Raw genomic sequence first — 21348 nt, forward strand, 5'->3', positions numbered from 1 at the left:
AAATTAAAATTCGAAAATTTTTTCTAAAGCCTCCAGGGGACTTCGTTTTCGCACGAAAAAATTTTATGTGCCCTTATTGCATCCGGACCCACAATTTAGGAATTTGTATTTTTTCATCTTTACAATAAAAGTGTTTTCATTTTTGAGGTTTACCATTAAAAATTCTGTAATTTTGATTATTTGCTTTCAAAATTTCTTCATTTTGCAGATTTAGGATGAAAAACTCGACTTTTAAAGTTAAAAATTTAAGAATTTTCATTTCTACATTTTTAAAACTGAAGAATTTTCAATTGTAACACTTGAAAATTTAATTCCTAATTCTTGAAAATTGTTTCTAATTTTAGCAATGTTCAATTACAAATTATTCAAAATTTAAATTTTACAAGTAAAGATTCTATAAGTTCGATGCCTTATTCTCCAAACAATTTTCATTGAGAACATTTTGAATTGGAAACTTGACATTTGATTTCCAAAGTCATCAAAGTCATAAAAAATTTTAGAATTTGTATTTTCACATCTTTAAAACTAAATCCCTTTTAGTTTTGATATTTATAATTAATTATTCTCTAATTTTGATTAATTACTTTCGAAATTCCTTTAATTTTTAAGATTTAAGATTAATAACTCGGCTTTTGATGTTAAATTAAAAAATTTGAGAGTTTTAATTTCTATTTCTTTAAAAGTTTTTTTAATTTTGTCAATTTTCAATTACAGATACTGTAAGTTTTACAAATAAAAATTCTGTAAGTTTGATGTTTCAAATTGGAAAAGTTTTCAATTTAGAAGATTTTAAATTGAAAACTTAACTTTTGATTTCGAAAATCATCATAGTCATAGAAACTTAAAAAATTTGTATTTTTAAATTTTCAAAATTAAACCATTTTTAATTTGGAAATCACAATTAAATATTTTGTAACTTTTATTATTCACTTAAAAATATCTTCAATTTTAAAGATTGAGGATAAAGTACTTGACCCTTGATGTTCTAAGCTTCTAATTCTTTAAAATTGCTTTTGATTTTTACAAATTTTTAATTACAAATTATTTGATTTTTAAGTTTTTTTTTAAATTTCGAACTCTGTAAGTTTGATGCTTTACATTCAAAAATTCTTCCACTTGGAAGATTTAGGGATAAGAACTTGACACTTGATGTTTTTAATTTTGAAAGTAATTTTGACGATTTTCATTTAAAAATTTTTCACTTTCAATTATTAAAAATTAAAAAACTGACTTTTGATGGCCAAAATCATTTAAAAATTTAAAATTTTAATTATGCGTCCCTAAAATACAAGAGCTTTCGATTGTCCTTTTTGAAAATTGTAAAAGTAAAAATGGTAAATCTGTAGAATTAAAGAAGGTTTAATTAAAAAATTTGTTTATTAAAAATTATTTAAGTTTAATTTTTATAGTTAAAAATTATTTGATGGTGATGATTTCCATGCTAGATTTATTAAATTTCAAAGATAACAAAATAAAAACTTGACTTATAATTTTCAAAATCATCCAAATTTAATCATTTTTATTTATAAATCTTGAAAATTAGAGAGTTCTCAATCGCAGCTTTTGAGAAATGAATTATTTGAATAAAAACATTCAGTTACAGATTACTGAAAACTGATTAAAATTAAATTAACATTTTAAAAAAGCCGTTGAAAATTTTCGAACATTCATTTTTATTTATGATGATTAATTACATTTTATAATATTTAAAATTGAAGCATATATTTTCAAGTAGCAAATAACATAAATCAAATTTTTTTAAACTAAATTCTAAGGAGGAAAATCTTTCTATCACTTTCCGTTTTCCGTGTAGAGTTTCCGTGTTATTTTTCCGTGTAACTAAGAAAGTCAAGTGTCGACTTTGGCTATCTTAAAGAAGACAATTCATGTATATTCAGTACACAGATTTATATTTTTTATGGAACTTTTTACATGCTTATAAATGCATTCAACATGAGCTGAAGGCTAGTTTCAAAATAAACCTTAAGGAGTGCACGAATAAAAAAATTTATTTGTTTTTGTGTCAGATCAAAAAAAATAAAATGTGGTTTCTTATTATTACTTGTGTTTCACTTTTGGTAATTAAAGCCTTGATGGACTGGAGACGAGGGAGTAATTTTCCACCAGGTAGCACAATTTAATTCTTTAAAGTTTTAAAATTTTTTTTAACACATTGAATAAAAGAATACATTTTACTTGGCAAACAGTTACTTTTTAAACCAGAAAAAATACATTTTGAAAAAAATATGAGTTTCTAAAAAATAGTTGAATTTTGGGAAAAAATACCTGAATTTTTAACCAGAAAAATGTCAACCAAAAACATGAATTTTTCTACGAAAAAAATAATTTTTCAAATTAAAAAGAGAAATTTTTTTCCAAGAATTTGAATTTTTAAACAAAAATATAAGTTTTTCTAAAAAAAAATCTAAATTTTTAACCAAACAGTTGTATTTACAACCAATGAGTTGAAATTTCAAGCAATGCACAAAAATTTTAAATAAAATTGTTAAATTTTTAACGAAGAAAATTAATGAATTTTCAACCCAAAAGAAGAATTTTTAAACAAAAATATGAGTTTTTATCAACAAATTTTTAATTCGAAAAAAGGGAAGAATTTTTAAACAGATAGCTAAATTCTTAATCAAGGACTTGCCTTTGAAAACAAATGAATTATCCTACGATGGAAAATTCATTTTACTTCGAGAACGTTGAATTTTCAACACAAAAAGACGATGTTTTATCCAACTAATTTAATTTTCAAACAAAAAGATATGTTTCTAAAAAATAGTTTAATTTTGATCAAAATAGCTGAATTTCTAAACGAAAAGTTTACTAAAAAAAAAAAGGAATTTTTATTCAAAATAATTAATTTTTAATCCGAAAACATTAAATTTTCAACACAAAAAGATAAATTTTTATCCAACTAATTGAATTTTTAAACAAAAAGATATGATTCTAAAAAATAGTTGAATTTTGATCAAAATAGCTGAATTTCTAAACGAAAAGTTGCCTACAAAAAAAAATTTATTTAAAAGAATTAATTTTTAATCCGAAAACGTTGAATTTTCAACACAAAAAGATGAATTTTTATCCAAGCAGTTGAATTTTTCAACAAAAAAATATGTTTCTAAAAAACAGTTTAATTTTGAACAAAATTGCTAATTTTTTCTAACAAAAAAGGTGCCTGAAAAAAAATGAATTTTTAATCCGAAAACTTTGAATTTTCCATACAAAAAGAAGAATTTTTATCCAAGTTTTTTAATTTTGGAATAAAAAGATGAATTTTTGACAAATTATTTGGTATTTGAAAAAAATTTGAGAATTTTCAATCAAACAGCTAAATTTTTAACCAAGAGCTTGTCTACAAAAAAAAAGAAGAATTTTCCTACAAAAAAATTAATTTTTAATCCGAAAACGTTGAATTTTTGATTCAAAGATGAATGTTTATCCAATAAGTTGATTTTTTTTAACCGAAAAAAAATAGTTTTTAAAAAATAGTTAATTTTTCAACAAAATAGACGAATTTTTTAACTAAGAATTTTCCTGCAAAAAAAAAGTTTTCCAACAAAAACCAAATGAATTTTGAATCCAAAAACGTTAAATTTGTAATCCAAAAAAAAATAAATTTTAATCTAAGTACATGAATTTTTTAACCAAAAGATGAGTTTTTAAAAAATATTTAAATTTTCAACAAAACAAGCTAATATTTAACCAAGATCTTACGTAAAAAAAATTTCCTACAAGAAGTGCGATCTTTAATCAGAAAACGTTAAATTTTCAATCAAAAGACGAATTTTCAATCCAAAGAAACGAATTTTTATTCAAGCAGTTAAATTTTTGAAGAAAAAGATGAGTTTCTCAAAAAATTGTTAAATTCTGAAAAAATAGCTGAATTTTTAACAAAAAAGTTGCTCACCAAAAAAATCAAAAATTTTTTTTATTAAATTAGTATTTAATCCGAAGTCGTTGAATTTCTAATACAAAAAGACTAATTTGTTTGCAAGCTGTTCAATTTTGAAATAAAAAGATGAGTTTTTGGCCAAATATTTGGTTATTGAAAAAAAATTGCCCAGTTTTTAACCAAGATCTTGACCCAAAACAAATTTTCCTAAAAAAAAATGGATTTTTAATTTGAAAACGTCAAATTTTCAATTTGAAGACAAATTTTTGTCTAAGCAGTTGAATTTTGGAACACAAATATGAGTTTCTAAAAATTAGTTGAATTTTCAACAAAAAAGACCAATTTTTAACCAAGAAGTTTCCTACAAAGAAATATCAATTTCCGTACAAGAAAAAAGTGAATATTCAATCCAAAAAGAGGAATTTTAATCTGAGTAGTTAAATTTTTGAACGGGAAAATAAGCTTTTAACAAAACAGTACATTTTTATCCAAGCAGTTGATTTTTAAACTTCAATTTTCAACAAAAAATAGAATAATTCAATTTTTTGTTACCACAATACGTTAAAAAAATAACTTATTTTCAGCAAACTAGTTTATTCATGTGGTTTAAATTGGAACTAAGCAGATCAGTTTTTTATCCAGAAAATGAGTTTTCTACCAATAAGACGATTTTCTAACGAAAAATATAATTTTTCTTCCAAATTCTTGAATTTTCAACTAATAAATATCAACTTTCAACCAATAATGCAATATTATATTAATTTTATACCAATGGCGTAGTTAAATTTTTCGTTAAAACAAAAATAATTTTTGATACGAAAAAAAACGAATATTTAGGATAATATTAATACTTGACATTTCCCATAAAAAAATTTTTATTTTAAATAAAAAGAAGTTGAATTCAACCAAGAAAGATAATTTTTTTACAAAATATTTGAAACGTCACAACATATTTTGTTGAACTAAACAGTTGTTACCAAAATATATTTTTACCAAAAATATAAATTTTAAAAGCAAAGTGACGAATTTTCAAGAAAAAAGTTGAATCTTCAGCTTAGAAAGATTTTTCAGTGACGTAGCAAGGTTCTCTACAAAAATAATAGAATTTTTTAACTTGGTAGGAAACTTTTCAACAAAGCAGTTTATTCCTTCGCCAAAAAGACGAATTTTTTAGAAAATTGTTACATTTTCTGCAAAATGTTCAAATTTTAATTCGAAAATATAAATTTGTACCACAAAAGTTCATTTTCAAACCAAATAACTAAAATATAATAATTTTTCACCAATAATGGAATAGTTTAATTTTCAGATAAGAGCATTAATTTTTAAACTGAAAATAACAAATTTCCAACAAAATATTTTAATCATCATCTCAAATTATGAGTCTTTAATAACAACCAAAATTAATTTTTGGGAAAGATATTTAAGTTTTAAACCAGTATTCAAATTTGTAAACAAAGAAGGGTAATTCTCAATAAAAAATATAATAATTAATAGTTCAATCCAGGAAATATTTTAATTTTGAATGAAAGAAAATCAAATTACACTAAAAGATATTTTCTAAACAAAAAATCTTACAATTAATATTTCAGCAAAAATGTTTATTTTTAGTTAAAAAAAGCTGAATTCAACCTACTAGTTGAGTTTCAAACAAAACAAGATGAAAAATTTAATAGTTAAATTTTTAACTAAAAACGATCTACTCCTGACATAAAATTAAATATTTATATTTTCAAATGAATTTCAATCTGAAAAAGATGAATCTTTAAATTAAAAATGCGAATTTTTAACAAAGCAGTTGAATTTTCAAACAGAAAAGACGACTTCTCACAAAAATAGTTGAATTAAAAAAAAATATCAAGCAAAAAGGTATATTTAAAACCAAACACATGTACTTTCAAGCAAAAAAAAATCATTTTCCGACCAATTTTTTAAATTGTTGACCTAAAAATATTAATTTTAAACCAATAATGTAATAGTTTACTTTTGATTAAAACCGTTAACTTTCAAAAACAAGAAAATGAATTTTAAACACATTACTTAAATTTTCAACAACAAAAAAAGATTTTTAAACCATCTATTTACTAATTATTTAAAAGGGACAATTTTACCACAAAATAGTTCACTTTTTAACTCAATATTTAAATTTTTTAGTAAAAAAGACGAAGCATAATTTTAAAAAGTGTAAAATACTTTTTTTTTGTAGAAAATTTTCCCTTTTTCTTAACAGTTTGAATGCAAATTGATACAAGAAGTATAGCAGCAGAGTTTTTGTTATTGGGTTCTGTTTCGAGCTAAGCAACAGTAAAACAGTGGCAGTTCTTTTACCGACAGATGGTAATGGTTTGTGTCCGTGCTAAAATGCCACCAGTCGGTAAGGCCCCACCTACAATATGCTACTTCCTTCTGCTATTAGTTGATATTAGGTACGAATGAATCTACCTTACCTACTTGTGGTACCTTAGCATGGGCACGAACCATTATCGTCTGTCAATAAATTACCAGCAACCGCTTCACTCTTGCTTAGCTCGGAACAGAATTTTTAAACTGATAGTAAATTAAATATTTTAGGACCCAAAGGCCTGCCAGTGCTTGGAAATATGTTGGATATGAAAAAACTTTTGAAAGAAAAAAAATATTTTGCATGTGCCTTTTCCCATTTGGCGGAAAAATATGGGCCAGTTGTAGGCTTACGTTTGGGATACGCGAAACCATTTATTTTAGTTTCCGGGCGAGAGGCAATTGTGGAAATGTTGAGTCGACCAGAATTTGATGGGAGACCAGATTCTTTTTCATTTCGGTACAGAACAATGGGTGTTAGAAGAGGAATGGTTTTTACAGAAGAAAAAGTATGGACTGATCACAGAAGGTAAATAAAATTAAAATTCAATTAACATTAAATTACTTAAATTCAGATTTTTCCGTTTTTCTAACATTTTCAAAATTAACTTTTATCTGCGAAAAAAAATTTCCCTCTTCGCTCCGCTGGGAGTCGAACCCTGGTCTTCCGATTGCCGGTCGGGTGCTCTACCCATTTAGCTACTGGAAAAATTTTCTGTATTTTATATCTATGATTTTTTAGAGGAAACCTTGGCATATAGCATGTCTGTAAAAAAATATTCTTATTTGATCTCTCCAGTAGCTTAGTGGGTAGAGCACCCGACCGGCAATTGGAAGACCTGGGTTCGATTCCCAGCATGGCAAGGGGAGGGGGATCTCTTTTTCACAAATAATTTTTAATTAAAAAAATTAAATTATAAATGCAAAAATGACTCCCTATTAATTAATAATATTTAGGTTTGCACAGAAAAGTTTAAAGCATTTAGGATTCGGAAAAAGAACAATGGAGGATTTAATTTTGGACAATGTCAATTCCTTGATAACCAACCTCAGAAGAAATTCGAAGAATGGTGTAATTGAGAATTTTTCAAAACACTCAAGTATCTCGATTTTAAACAATATTTGGAATTTAGTGGGTGGTTTAAAGTAAGTTTAATGAAAAATATATTATCAAACAATATCTGCATTTATTAAAATTAATTATTATTGGCAATGTAGCACTTACTCGATCTATCGACAACTTTTTAATTATATAATTTTGTTTTGATGTTATGATGTCATGAAAATACAAATTTCTGACGAAAAATATTAAAGTAAGCTAATTAATATTCAAGTATTGTAAATTTTTTTTAAAACATCTTTATTTTTTCTTAACAACAGTGATATTAGACCAAAAACACTTGAATAACATAAGAAATTAAAAAAAATTATAATTATGGATTAAATTTTTTTCTTTTTTTCTTTAAAAATGCCGATTTCTGATGAAACATATCAACATAACCTAAAATTTTGAAAATTTGCGACACATCTTTAAAATATAATCATTTTGAATAAAAATACTCATTTTCAAGAAAAACCACTAGAATAATAAAAAATTTATTTAAAAAATCAAAATCTTGTTTAAATTGCAATCATATTCGTTTTGTTCAAAAGTTGCTAATTTACTTAAAAATCTAATGCTTTTTTTGACGAAAATTTCAATTTCGAACGAAAAAAAAAAACAAAAGTTTTATAAACTTGTACATTTTTTTATTTCATAAAAAGAATCTTGGATAAAAATTAAAAATAACGATTTTAGGTGAAACACACCAACATAACCTAAAGTTCTTGAAAATTGGACTTTTATTTTGAAATGCTAATTCTATTTATTTAACGGAACCGTAACCTAAAATTTTTAAAATTTTTAAATCTTCTTCTTAATTAATTTTTTCACACTGAAAACACACAACCGAAATTTTTTTTTAATTTAGGAGCACCTAAAATATAATAATTTTTTTCTTAAACAATTTTCGGTGAAATATGCTAACATAATCTAAAACTGTTTAAAAATTACAAATCTTGTTTGAACTATAATGATTTTTAATTTTCAATATGTATTTTAGATTTAAAATACTAACATAATCTAAAATTGTCATAAATCTTCTTTATATACTTTTATTTTGATTAAAACGACCAGTTTCTGACTACAAACAACTAACATCCAAAATTTCTATGAGATACTAGATTTTTATATTACGAAATCTAATAATTTTCGATTAAAAACCACTTTAAAAATATCAGTTTTCACTTAAATAGTTGATGCCTAACCAAGAAAGATTTATTTTCAACTAGTCCTATTTTTAAACAAAAAGAAAAAAAATACTTTCCAAAAAAGATTAATTTTCTACAAAAGAGTTTAACTTTTTCAACCCAGAAATATCAATTCTCAAGAAAAAAGTTATTTTTCAGTAAAATGCATGAATTTTCTACAATGAAGAATATTTTTCTACCAAAAAGACGAATTTTTATTTTAAATGATGAATCCTTTACCAACGAAATTACTTCTTGACAAATTGATTCAAATTTAAACGCCTTTTAATTGGATTTTCATTTTTAAAAAAAGAGAAAATAAATCTTGAATCTTTTTCAGTTGAAGATTTAACTTATAATTCATTTTTTTTCAACCAAAATGACGATTCCTCAACGAAAAATATAAGTGGATTGAAATTTCAAAATATTGTAATTTCAAATAAAAAATAGTTAAGTTCATACAAAAAGAAGAATTTTCAACAAAATAGCTGAATTTTTAACAAGAAGTATTTTAACATTAAACCAAATAGTTGCAATTTTAATCAATTTTGCCAATTTTCAACGAAAAAATATTATTCAGTCAAGAGAAAGAAAAGTTTTGGGCAAATTATAATTTTAAACTTTTAAAGATTTAAGATATATTAAAAAACGTCAAAAAAGTCTAAATAGTTAGAAAAAAATTATGAACTTTTTGAAAATTTTCCAAACTTAAAAAATATTTTTATTCTTTCCAAAACTTCTAAAATTCCAAATGATATTTTTGAAAACTGACTCGAATTATTCCTAAAATTGTTATACAATCTTCCTCATTTTTTTTTTTGAAAATTTTGACAATCTTCTGTAATTTTTTAACTTTTTTTTTAAATGTTCTCTTCGAACTAATTTAAAAAAAGAATAACTTTCAATACTTCTACGAATCTTTATAACTTTTTTTTATTATTTTGAAACTTTTCAAAATCTTTAGAGTATTCAAAATTTTTTCCAAAAACTTAAAAAATATACATTTTGCATTTTGTTTTTAAAAATGTTTTCAAATTTGAAAGTATTTTTGAAATTTAAACGAAAATTTTGCAAAATTAACAAAAAAAATTGCCTCAAAAATTTTCAGATTCCTTTTGGAATGCTTTGCAATCTTTTTGAATATTCCATTAAAACAAATTTTGTGAGATAAAGAATACTTAAAAATTTTCAGTCGTCTTAAGAAAATTGTTATACTTTCTTGCGAATTTTTAAAATTCTTAAAAAGCTTCGAAATATTTCGTTTTAAATCTTAAAAATTCTACGTTTTTTTTTTGTTAAAATTATTTTTAATGTATTCCAAATCCGTTTGAAACCTTTTAAAATGATTAAAAGCTTTAAAATTTAATTTAAAAATTACTAAAATCTACATTTTTTTGCAATTTGTTAATATCTTTACAAATGGTCCAAAGTATCCAAATTTTATTTTTAAAGTTGCAAAAATTTACATTTTCTTTAGATTAAAAACTATAAAAATAAAATCTTTTTAAACTTTTTAGAACTTTAAAATATATTTTGTTGCAAGTTCTAAAAAAAAATACATTTTGTAATATTTTAAAATATTGTCTTAAAATTTTCTGTTTTCATTTTCAAATTATTTCAATAAAACCTAAATAATTAAAAATATTTCCAAATGTTGTGATTTCGTGTGAACGTGAGTTGAATGGAAGAAATGTCGGTAAAGGTAGGAATCAGGTAGGTGGTTCATTGCCTGAATAAAAAAATGTCTAATTAAAAAAAAAATTATTCATGTAGATTGACAGAAGAAAATGCTAAATTACAAGAAGCTGTTGAAATGTTATACAATTTAGCAAGGCATACAAGTGCCGCAGGTGGACTTTTGGATCACATGCCATTTTTGAGATTTTTTATTCCAGAATACAGTGGATTCAATGCCTTGAAAAAATGCCATGGAGGAATAAGAAAGTTCCTAGAAGTAAATAAATATTAAATTTTTTCAAATTATTAACTTATTTATTTAAAAGTCCAGTTTTAATAAAATTTGAAATAAAAAATCTGGAAATTAGCAGAATTCCCCAAAATAAAACCAAGAATGCAACGACCACATTTGGACACTGACCATAAAATTCCTATTGCAATCTGAAGAAAAAACAAAAAATTCCCTTTTTCTTTTTCTGAAAGAGAAAAAAAATTCTCCCTCCAGACAAAAATAAAAAAAGGAGAGAAAAATGGGAAGGCAAGCAACCAATCCCCCTTCTTTTCTCGTTTTTTACACATTCTATTTTATATTTTTTTCGTATTTATTTTTTTTATCATTATCAAGCCAAAAAAAAACATTTATAAATAAAAACATTAAGGTTTCGGCACTTACACAGCACCCTCATCAAGGCAAAAAATAAGTAAAAAATCAATTTTCCTCTTTTTTATTTTTGCCAAAGGCAGAAATTTTTTTACATTCTCATCCTAATGAGAAGGTAATATTTTTATCTAAAATTTCTCTTTGTCGGTTTTCATAAAATTTCTACGTTTTGAGACCCTCTGAGCCAGAAAAAAAAATTTACGAATGTCTCTTGTCCGTCTGACTGTCTGTCTGTCCGTAGCCTGTAGTCTGTATTCTGGAAGCACAATAACTTTCGAAAAATTGATCAGATTGGATTCTGCTTTGGAAAAATTTTTGTGGACCTCAAAAGAAAGAACAAGTTTGTAAACAAACTATTTGGGATGAAAATTTAAAAAGTGAGCATATTTTCTTAAATTTTGAAACCACATTTTTTCAAAATCCAAAAGAAAAACCTAAATGAACATTCTAAGCCAAACAAGGCACGATATGAAAAAAAAATCAGGAAATGAAAAACGTTGATTTTTCAAAACCCTGCAATATTATAATAACAACTTTTTGAATTCGGTCAAAAAGTTTAAAATTCAAAATTTTATCCTACCAAAAGTAATAAAAAACCAAAAAATTCCATTTTTCGGTCAAACTATGCAAGATACGAATAAAATTAATGAGCTAAAATTGGGCACCCTGAAAAGATCTACAAATTTGTTATAAACTACTTTTCGATAGGACGCGTAGTTTTTATCTTTAGTCGTAAAAAAAACATTAACAATAAAAAAATTAATAAAATTTTTTTGAACCAACGACACAAGCTACGAAAAAAATGAGACAAAAATTGTTTATCTAAAAAAGGGCTATAAAATTTTAATAATTATTTATCATAAGATACGCAGTTTTTTATGCGTAATATACAATAAAATTAAAAAAGTGAATTTTTTGACAAGCGACACAACATATAAAAAAAAGAAATAGACAAAAGTTACTCTTAAAAAAAATTTCGAAAACTCATTCAAATTTTTCATGAATGATTTTTGATAGGACCCGTAGTTTTTGCTTTAATCGTAAAAAATAACACTCAAAATAAAAAAAATTACACAAGTTACGAAATAAAATTAAAAGACAAAAGTTGCTTACCTAATAAAATTTATAAATTTGTTATTAATAATTTTTAGATAGGGCGAGTAGACTTTCTTTCAATCGTAAAAAATCAGATTAAAAATTAAAAAAATAGATTTTTGGAAAAAATTATAAAAAAAGGGAAATAAGAATTAGTCTATTTCAATTTTCATTAATTTTATGAATTATAATTATATACATTTATTGAAATGATACATGTTTCAGTGCAGCTTAGAATATAATTTAAAGCAAAATAAGAAACAAATATTAAAGTAATCATGATAAATACAATTTGTACTTTATTTTTCAATATCTGAATAAGCAATCCCACGCAGAGTTACATAAAAAATTTATTATATTTGATTTAAAGTTGTTGAGTGTAATGGAGAAAAGTTGACAGTTGGGACAAAATCGAGTACGAAACACGAGATACGTGATGAGAATGTGTTCGTTAAAGCCGAAAGAGCTTTAACAAAAGAGAGTTCACAATCACAAAATCACAGTTGTCGATCCTTTGACCTGTGATTTTTAAAGGTCTGTTCACGAATGTGGGAGAAATGCAAACACCGAGCGTGGAGTGCGAGAGCCATCAGTCGCGCGCCGTAGGTGCGCTCAAACTCTCGAGCTATGATCTTTTAACAAAAGAGAATTCACAGTCACAGAATTACAGTGGTAGATTTTCTTAGTCTCAATTTTAAAAGGTTTGCGCAAGAATGTACGAAAAACCTAAGACCGAGTGCGAAGCGCGAGAATCAAAAATTGAGCGTCCTTGACGCGCTCAAGGTCGCGAGTCGCGCGCGTAACACGTACCAAGAATGTGCCCGCGTAGCGGGAAGATTTTTTTCTTGTCTTTTTTAGGAAAAAAAGAAATTTTTGTTCTTTTTCAGATTGCAATAGGAATATTTTATGGCGATTGTCCAAATGTGGTCGTTGGATTCTTGGTTTTATTTTCAGGAAATCTGCTCATTAACTTGATTATTGGACGTTAAATAGGATTTTAAATTTGATTTTAATCTCAATGAAATTTCCTAAATTTTAACAAATTTGTAGTCAGAGCTAGCTAGACATAAGGAAATAAAAGCAGAAGGTGTTCACAACGATATGATAGGTGCATACCTCGAAGAAATAGAAAAAAGAAAAAACGATTCGACATCAATTTTTAATGGTAAATTAATTTTTTTTCCAATTTTGAATCTGAAATTCTGCATTTCCTTGGTGAAATAATTTATATTTTTTTTATAAAGAATTAGAGCTTTTTGCACTAATTAAGGACTTTTTTGGCGCTGGACTCGAAACTACGAATAACAGTCTGGGATTTCTTATTGCTTACATTTCTGTAAAACCAGAAATACAAAAAAAAATTCAAGAAGAACTCGACAGAGTGTTTGGAACTGAGTCACTACCTTCTCTTGATTATAAAAATAAGTAAGTAAATTTTTTTGAGTATGAGGCACCGAGGCTTAGCGCGCATAGTTTTTCCATCATTGATTTTTAATAACAAAATTAATTAAGAAAGAAAATGAGGATATAGCTTGGAGGAGTGATAAATTTGACGCTCACTCTAAAGACGTACGAAAAAAGGCGTAATAAGCGCGCAGCTTTGGATTTTCTAAATAAAGTTTTTTAATTTGATAAAAACATTTAATTTCTTATCAACGGACAACTACTTATCATTCCTTTCAAAGATACAAGCTTTTTCTTCGTGATCACAGCTTTATCTATTTCCCCCCCCCCCTAAGGCGCACTTTTTAAATAAAATTTCGGCCCTAGGGCGAAAATGGCGATTTTCTGCTCTTCACGAATGAACGAAAAATCCGAATTTCTAATAAAGTCGTACACAAAATAATTTTTCAGTCCCATAATTTTCACCCGAGTTGCGCACTTAGCTTTTGCGAGAAACCGCGCGCTCAGCCACATAGCGTTATTTATTTTGGTTAGCCGAAAAAAATATCTCACATTAAACGATTTGAAATTTCTTTTACACACGAGTAGGCGAGTTTTCACGTGATACCGGTTTTTTTTTTTTTTTTTTTTTTTTTTTTTTTTTGAGCGAAAAAGTGCGTGCTTAGCCCCGGAGCGCGCATAGCTTGATCTTCCCCAATTTATAACACAAAAACAGCCGACAAATCTTGACCGATTTGGACATGAAAAATTTAAGAAAAAAATACTGCTTTAATTCTTCAGAGAGCTTTCAAACCCGATTTTTTATTTATTTTATAAATTTTTTTTATAAATAAGAAAACATGACAAAAAAATACCATTTTTTTATTTGACTTTCCCGATGCTCGTCAATAGTAGCAAATATATTACAGTTGCCTATATTTTATAGATTAACATTAGTTGAAGATGTTTTATTATTATTTAAGAAATATAAAATATGTATAAATAGATAATTTGTTGAAAGTGTCTGCGATAATTTTCGATAATTTTAGTTTTTTTTTTAGTTTTATTGCAAGAAGTTTGGATGGAAATAATATTATTAGAAAAAAAATTTCCGACAGTAATTTTTTTCAATATTATAAATAAAATTAAATAAAAATTCATTATTCAGGCATTTTTCGACAAAAAAAATTAACTTTTTCTATGTGAGTCAATTGGGAAATTTATGGTAAGTTCAGCAACATTAATAAGTAGTAGATAAGTTTTTTTTTTAAACAAATCTAATGAAAAAATGCGTCGACATAAATACATTCGATCAAATAATCATAAAGGTCGCTAAAATTATCATGGATTTCCAATCAGAAGAACTGGCGTTTAAAAAAACTCATTTTTCCGTCGACAAATGCCTGAATAATTGATATGTTTATAAAATTTGTTTTAAAAAACCATGCAATTTATGAACTATTTATGAGTGTAGCTGAAATTATCAAAAAGCAAACAGTGTAAAGGACCAAAATAAATAAAGAAAAACATTTTTTTCGTTAACAAATGCCTGAACAATCCATTTGTTTAATCAATTTGTTTATAATGTTTCGAAAAAAATAATATTCAGAGAAGTTTTTTTATATGATAATATTATTTTTATCAAATTATTTTACGAAGACACTTAAATAAGCCTTAACTTATTGAAAATTGTAAAAAACACGCTTTTAACAAATAATGTATTTATAATTTTTTGTTATTTTATTATACATATAATGAAAAAATATCTTTAACTAATTTTATACTGCGAAGCGTAGGAGAATGCAAATTTGTTTCTAATATTGACGAGAATCGGGAACGCCAATTACTTAAACAATTTATATAAACAAATACAGTTCTAAGGTAAAATGGTTATAAATAATTCTAAATGGTTCTAAAATGTATTCAAAAAAACAAAGTATTTGTAGAAAAAAAATATATTATATATATGAGTAAAAATTTGCAAAAAAAATGCAAATCACTTTTTGAACTCTTAGAACTCTAGAAGACAAATTCGTCCAAATTTTTGAGTTTTCAAAATTTTCGAACTTTCCTTTTTTTCATTTTTTCGAAACCGAGTTCTGATCAGAGTTCTTGTTATTTGAATTGTGGCTTTATAGAAAAATGTAAAAATATTTTTTCGTTCGACTTTACGAGTAGAAGAGAAAGGCAGAACTCTTTTTAGAACTTTATAAATTTAAAAAAATTGTCTAAAAAATGTTATTTTTCTTTAAAGTCCTGCAGTTCTTCGAATTTTTACTTGAACGAAAAGTGTACAAATTTTTCATTTTTCAAAAGATTCTAACCTTAAGATTTTTGCTTTTTCGTAATTACATATGTATTGAATTCCAGAACTCTTTTGGAACTAGAAGATAAGTCTCTCAATTTTGCGAATGTTAACTTTTTTTTGAATTCTAAGTGACCAGGCTTCCACTTTTAAAAAAATGGACCTTTTTCGAATGATCGTTTAATTCCTAAAGAAATTTAGAGTTCTCTATTAACAGAATTTTAAAAAAGTAATAAACTTTGAAAATTGAACACGTTTGATGAAGTTTTCCTTTACATTTCCATGAGTTCTAATCAGAGTTCTGATCCCCCCCCCCCCCCAAGAGTTCTACTAAAAGTCTTATGAGACTTTTCAGACAAATCAAAACTCAAACAACTTTGGATACTTTAAACAATTTTTTTTGAATGAAACAAAATTTGAATTTAAAGAATTCTGATCAGAGTTCTGTTCCCCTTAGAAGAGTTCCACAAAAATTTTTGTGACATTTTGTGATCAAGCCAAAACTGAAAGAATTACAGCATTTCGAATATAACACAAATTTTGGAAATAAATTTTTTTTATTTCCACAGAGTTCTGATTAGAGTTCTTTTCTATCTTTTATATCAAAAATTCTTGTGACATTTTTCAATGAGATTGAAAAGTATTTTGTAAAATAAAAGTAAAGTAAAATAAAAAGTAAAGTAAAAAGTAAAATAAAAAGTAAAAGTTTTTTGAATTTTGGGTTTATAGAAAAACGTCAAAATATTTTTTGTTTAACTCTTGTGGAGGGAGGGGAAGGCAGAACTCTTGTCAGAACTTTTGAAATTGAATAAATTTTTGTATATCCGACATTTTATTTATATTTAAAGTACTGCAGTTTTTTAAATTTCAACTCAATCGAAAAGTGTCATGACACTTTTTGGTAGAACTCTATAAGAAGGAACAGTACTCTAACTGAAACTCTTGGAACTCTAAAAGAGAAATTCATCACAAAGTTTCAATATTAAAAATGTTCTAACTTTTGAGTTTTTAATATTTTTCAAATTTTGTTTAGACGATTCCAGAACTCTTTTAAAAATGAAAGGTCATTAAAAAAAGTTCAAGTTTCAAAAAATGGGAAGCAAGCTATTTTTGTTAAAAAAAATTCTCGCGGAACTTTTCGGAAGTACTTATCAACAGTTTGAGGAACTCTAGAGCTATTGGGGGTATTATTTAAATATGTTTCAATATTTAAAAAAATCTTCTTCATAGAATGAAATGAATCAAAATAAAATAATTTATAATTTTAATAAATTATTATTAATTTTTAATTAATTGAATAATTTTTTAGTTTGCCTTATCTGAATGCGGCAATAGCAGAAGTTTTGAGAATTTCTCACGTAGCACCAACAGTTGTGCCTCATCGTGCACTCAAAGATTCCACACTATTTGGATATGAAATAAAAAAAGATTATACACTTCTGGCCAATTTAGTTAGTGTTCATATGGATAAGGAACATTGGGGTGATCCTGAAAATTTCAGACCAGAAAGATTCATCAATGATAAAGGAGAATTTATCGAAGATTCGTGGTTAATGCCTTTTGGAACAGGTATTGTTTATTTAAAAAATTAATATAATTATACTAGCTTTTTTACAGTTATGATTTTGGTATAAAATATGGGATAATTATTTTTGATAAGATTATAAAAATTATGTCATAAAAAGTATTCATAATAACCAAGTCGAATAAAAACAGCATACTAGAAAAGAAAATGGAACTTTTGAAAATGATTAAAATAAACTAATGTAAATAATTACAAATTAAACAAACTTAAAGGATTATTTCTATAAATAAGAATCTTTTTCTTCAATAACAATCATTGCGTTTTTAATCTATTCAAAAAGATAATAAACTATCTGCACCATCAATTTTTTAAATAATATTTTCCAAACAAGTAATTTTACATTATGATAAAATTCAGCTTGAAAGGCTTTTACAAATATTTGAACACAATGTACATTTTTCATATATCAGGGGGGAATTTTTAATAATGTCAAATTTTGTAAAGTAAATGTTACAAGAAGAGATTTTTCTAAACTTAGAAGACTCAGAAGTCTTTGACTGTTTAGAAAAATGAGCCTTTAAAGATAATGGATGATTTTGAGGCAATTTTTTAAATTTTTTGGGGTTGAAAAAAATGGTAGAAAAAACTTTTAATTATTAAAAAAAAATATTTGGGTTATTTAAGTTTCAAAAATATCTTTAAAAAATTTTATTTAATATGATTTAAGAAAATTTCGAACCAACTGTAGATTTTACAAGATTGAAAAAAAAAACATTTTTCAGAATTCTGAAAGGTTTCAACAAATAAAGAAAATTCTCAAAATTAATGGCAAAATTTTAATAGTTCTTTATTCTCAAATATAAATTAAAAATTAAAATTAAAAAATATTTCAATGCATTTCATATGGTTTCCTAAAATTTCGAGCAAAAAATGAGAAACAGTTTAAAACAAGATCAGGCAATTTTGCAAGATTTCAAAATTTAAAAATAAAATCGTGTAAATTTGATCTATTCTGAAATGTTGAAAAGGTTCGAAAATAATTGGAAACTCAAAAAATTTCAAGACAACTTTTATAATTTGACAGGACTTACAAATTTTCTAGGAATACTGAATTTTTGACAAAGATATTTAGAAGTGGTAGAAGTTTTAAAAAGATAATAATAATAATAAGAATATAATAAACTTAAAATAATTAATGAAGAAAATATAATATAATAATTTTAAAAAGATTTTCTTTTTATTTTGAAAGGAATTAATTTTTTAAGAATTCTAAAATGTTTCAAAAAAAATTCTGAAAATGTATGGAAAATTTCGCATGAATCTTTATTTAAAAAAATTAATTTTAAATGAAAATTGAGAATGATTCAAATGAATTAAAAATTTTTTTTAATTTTTCAATTTTGCAATATAACAAAATGTTAGAAAAAATCGCGCAAGCTTCATAGAAATTAAGAAGTTTTAAAGATTTAAATATAATTTGAAACTTGAAAAGATTTTGGTATAATTTTCTAAATTTTGTAGGATTCAAAAATTTTATATGAAAACAGAATTGTTTCAAAAGATGTTTAGAAGTTTTGGATCTTTTAGAAACATTGAAAAATACCCTTAGAGGATTTTTATAAACTTGAACCAAGAAGCTATTTAAGAATTTTAAAAGATTTCAAGAGAACCAAAAATAATTTCTTTAGATTGCTGGGAGAATTACAAATTATTTTTTATTTTGAAAGAGGAATTTTATAGAAAATGTTTTGAATTCTGCAAGAATAAAACATTTCAGAGCAGATTCCAGTAAGTTTAAAAATGTTTATAAATTTGTGAAAGATTTAAAAATAATATGAAAGTTGAAACGATTTTGATAAATGTAAAGCAAAATTTAGTTTTTTTTTAAATTGTAACAAAAATGTTTGAAGGGTTCAAAGAATCTTCAGGTATTTTTAGAGAATCATCTCTTTAAGATTTTTTGTCGAAACATAAAATGATTTCCTATTTCAAAAAAATTAAATTCCAAAGAAAAAAATTGGAAAACATTAAAAAATATATGAAAATTCATTAAAAAATCTTAAATTGTAAAGGTACTCAGAAGGTTTAGAAATATATTTAAAAGATTACAAAATAACTTAAATTCTCAAAAGATTAAACACATTTTTAAACAAAATATAAATTCCTAAATTTGTTTACAAAAAGAAGCCTTTTGAAAATTTTAAAAGGTTTCGAAAGAATAAAATAGTTCCTGGAATTTTCTCGGAAAATTGTGATTGATCTTTTATTTTAAGTATTAAATTAGAAAGAACGTTTAAAAATATTACAAAATATCTCCAATATTGCTAAAAAATAATTTGGAGGATGTTAGGCCCATTTTTTCAACTTTGTGAGATTTAAAAAAATTAGAAAAACTTTGAGTTCTTACAACAAATATTCGGAAGATCTGGAAGATTAAAAAAGATTATAAAAACTTTTTAAAAAGAATCCAAAATATTCTAAGGGAATATTTTTCATCTTCAACAGATTAAAAAATTTCAAAAAATGCAAAGGAGTTTAAAAGAAATTTAGATGTTTTTTAAACAGTCAAACATAATTGACAACTTAAAACAATTTAAAAAAATTGAAGCAAAATTTTTTTTTTTATTTTGAGCAAAAACTTTTATAGCGTTTAAAGAATTTTGAAAGATTTTAGGAGAATTATTTTTTTTGAATGTTCTCGAAAAATGTGATTAATTGAAAAAAATTAAATTTAAGAAAATACTAAAAAAATCTTAAACATTTCAAAATATTTTCAGAATTTTGAAAAGATAGTCTCCAAGTTTTAAAGACAATTTTTTTCATTTTGCGAAAATATTGTTCGGAAAGATTCGAATAATTCTCAAAGATGTTTAAGAATTTCAAAAGGTTTGAATAGCTTGAAAGCATTTTAAAACTTGAAGACATTTCCCAAAATATTGTATGTATTTCCGAAATTTTTCAAAACTTTCAAAAGCTTTAAATATTTTTGAAACTGACACAAGCTTTGCCTAGAATTTGGTACAATGTCGTGAAATGAAAAATATATTATCAAATTTTTCTGTACATTCTTTTTTGACACATTTAATATCTTTAAAAATATTTCTCAATTGTTTTGAGAACCTTCGGAAATTTATTTTCATATACATAACTACAAGAAAATAAGAAAATTAATTCCCTTCTTTCAGATCTCAAAATATAATTCTAACTCAAATTCAAGTATTCAAAAACTTAAAAAAAAATAGGCCTTGACAATTTTTATTTCGTATTAAAAATTATTTGCCTCCTTAAATGGAAAAGCTATGCGTGTGCGCTTCATTATACTATTTGATATAAAATGGTAAAAAAGAAACCAAATTATTTAATCAACAACTATTTATCGTTAAAAATTAGTTTTAAAAGAGATACGATTTGTTCAATTTATATTTGGCGCCAATGGTTCTTCCGAATCTCTCCAAAGTCACACTTAGCCAAAACCTATGATTTTATAGTTATTATGGCGCGAAATTTGAATTTTTATATTTAAATATTGATTTAAAATGCTTAAAATTTTTATTTTTAGGTCGCAGAAAATGCATAGGTGCCACAGTTGCAAAAAACAGTTTGCTATTGTTTACAGCTTGCCTCCTACAAAAGTTTAATTTTTCTTTGGCTCCAGGCGAACCTCTTCCCTGTCTGACAGGAATAAATGGAATGACAACCGCCCCACCAAACTGCAAACTTCTACTTTCAGAACGTTAATATTTTTCAATTCTCATATTTATTTTATAAACGTTTTAATTAATTTATTTGTTTATAAAATGGAATATAGTAATTCTATAAATTATTTTCTTATAAGTTCTATTTTCATTTTTATTTAACTTACATAATATAAATATTTTTTAAAATAAGTATGTTGTGGTTTTTATTGTAAATAATTAACCTATAGTTTTCCTAGACAAATTTTCTAAAAAATACATGAATTTTTAGAATCATACATAAATCTTGAAAATAGAGCAATTTTTATTCAATAATTGAGGAGCTTAATTTTCAAATAAGAAAATTAATTTTCAACCGAAGAGATGAATTTTTATCTAAAACGATGGAATAGGAAACTGGAATATTCAAATTTTCTGTTAAAAAAATTAACAGTTAATTAAAAAAGAAACAAGTTTTTCACAAAATAATTTAACTAG

The 21348-nt window shown here is 24.8% G+C and overlaps 1 protein-coding gene across 1 annotated transcript; it reads left to right on the top strand.

Annotated features, from left to right (window-relative positions):
- The first annotated feature begins 2042 nt into the window (after nucleotides 1–2042).
- LOC117173728 (methyl farnesoate epoxidase-like) lies at nucleotides 2043–20914 on the top strand. Its single transcript, XM_033362369.1, has 8 exons — nucleotides 2043–2127; nucleotides 6473–6770; nucleotides 7199–7387; nucleotides 10304–10484; nucleotides 13014–13128; nucleotides 13208–13388; nucleotides 16961–17220; nucleotides 20736–20914. Exons 1-8 carry the CDS (start codon nucleotides 2043–2045, stop codon nucleotides 20912–20914), a joined length of 1488 nt encoding a protein of 495 aa, XP_033218260.1.
- The last annotated feature ends 434 nt before the right edge of the window (nucleotides 20915–21348 follow it).

This window comes from Belonocnema kinseyi, chromosome 5, assembly GCF_010883055.1.
Source record: "Belonocnema kinseyi isolate 2016_QV_RU_SX_M_011 chromosome 5, B_treatae_v1, whole genome shotgun sequence".
NCBI classification, from domain to species: Eukaryota; Metazoa; Arthropoda; class Insecta; order Hymenoptera; family Cynipidae; genus Belonocnema; species Belonocnema kinseyi.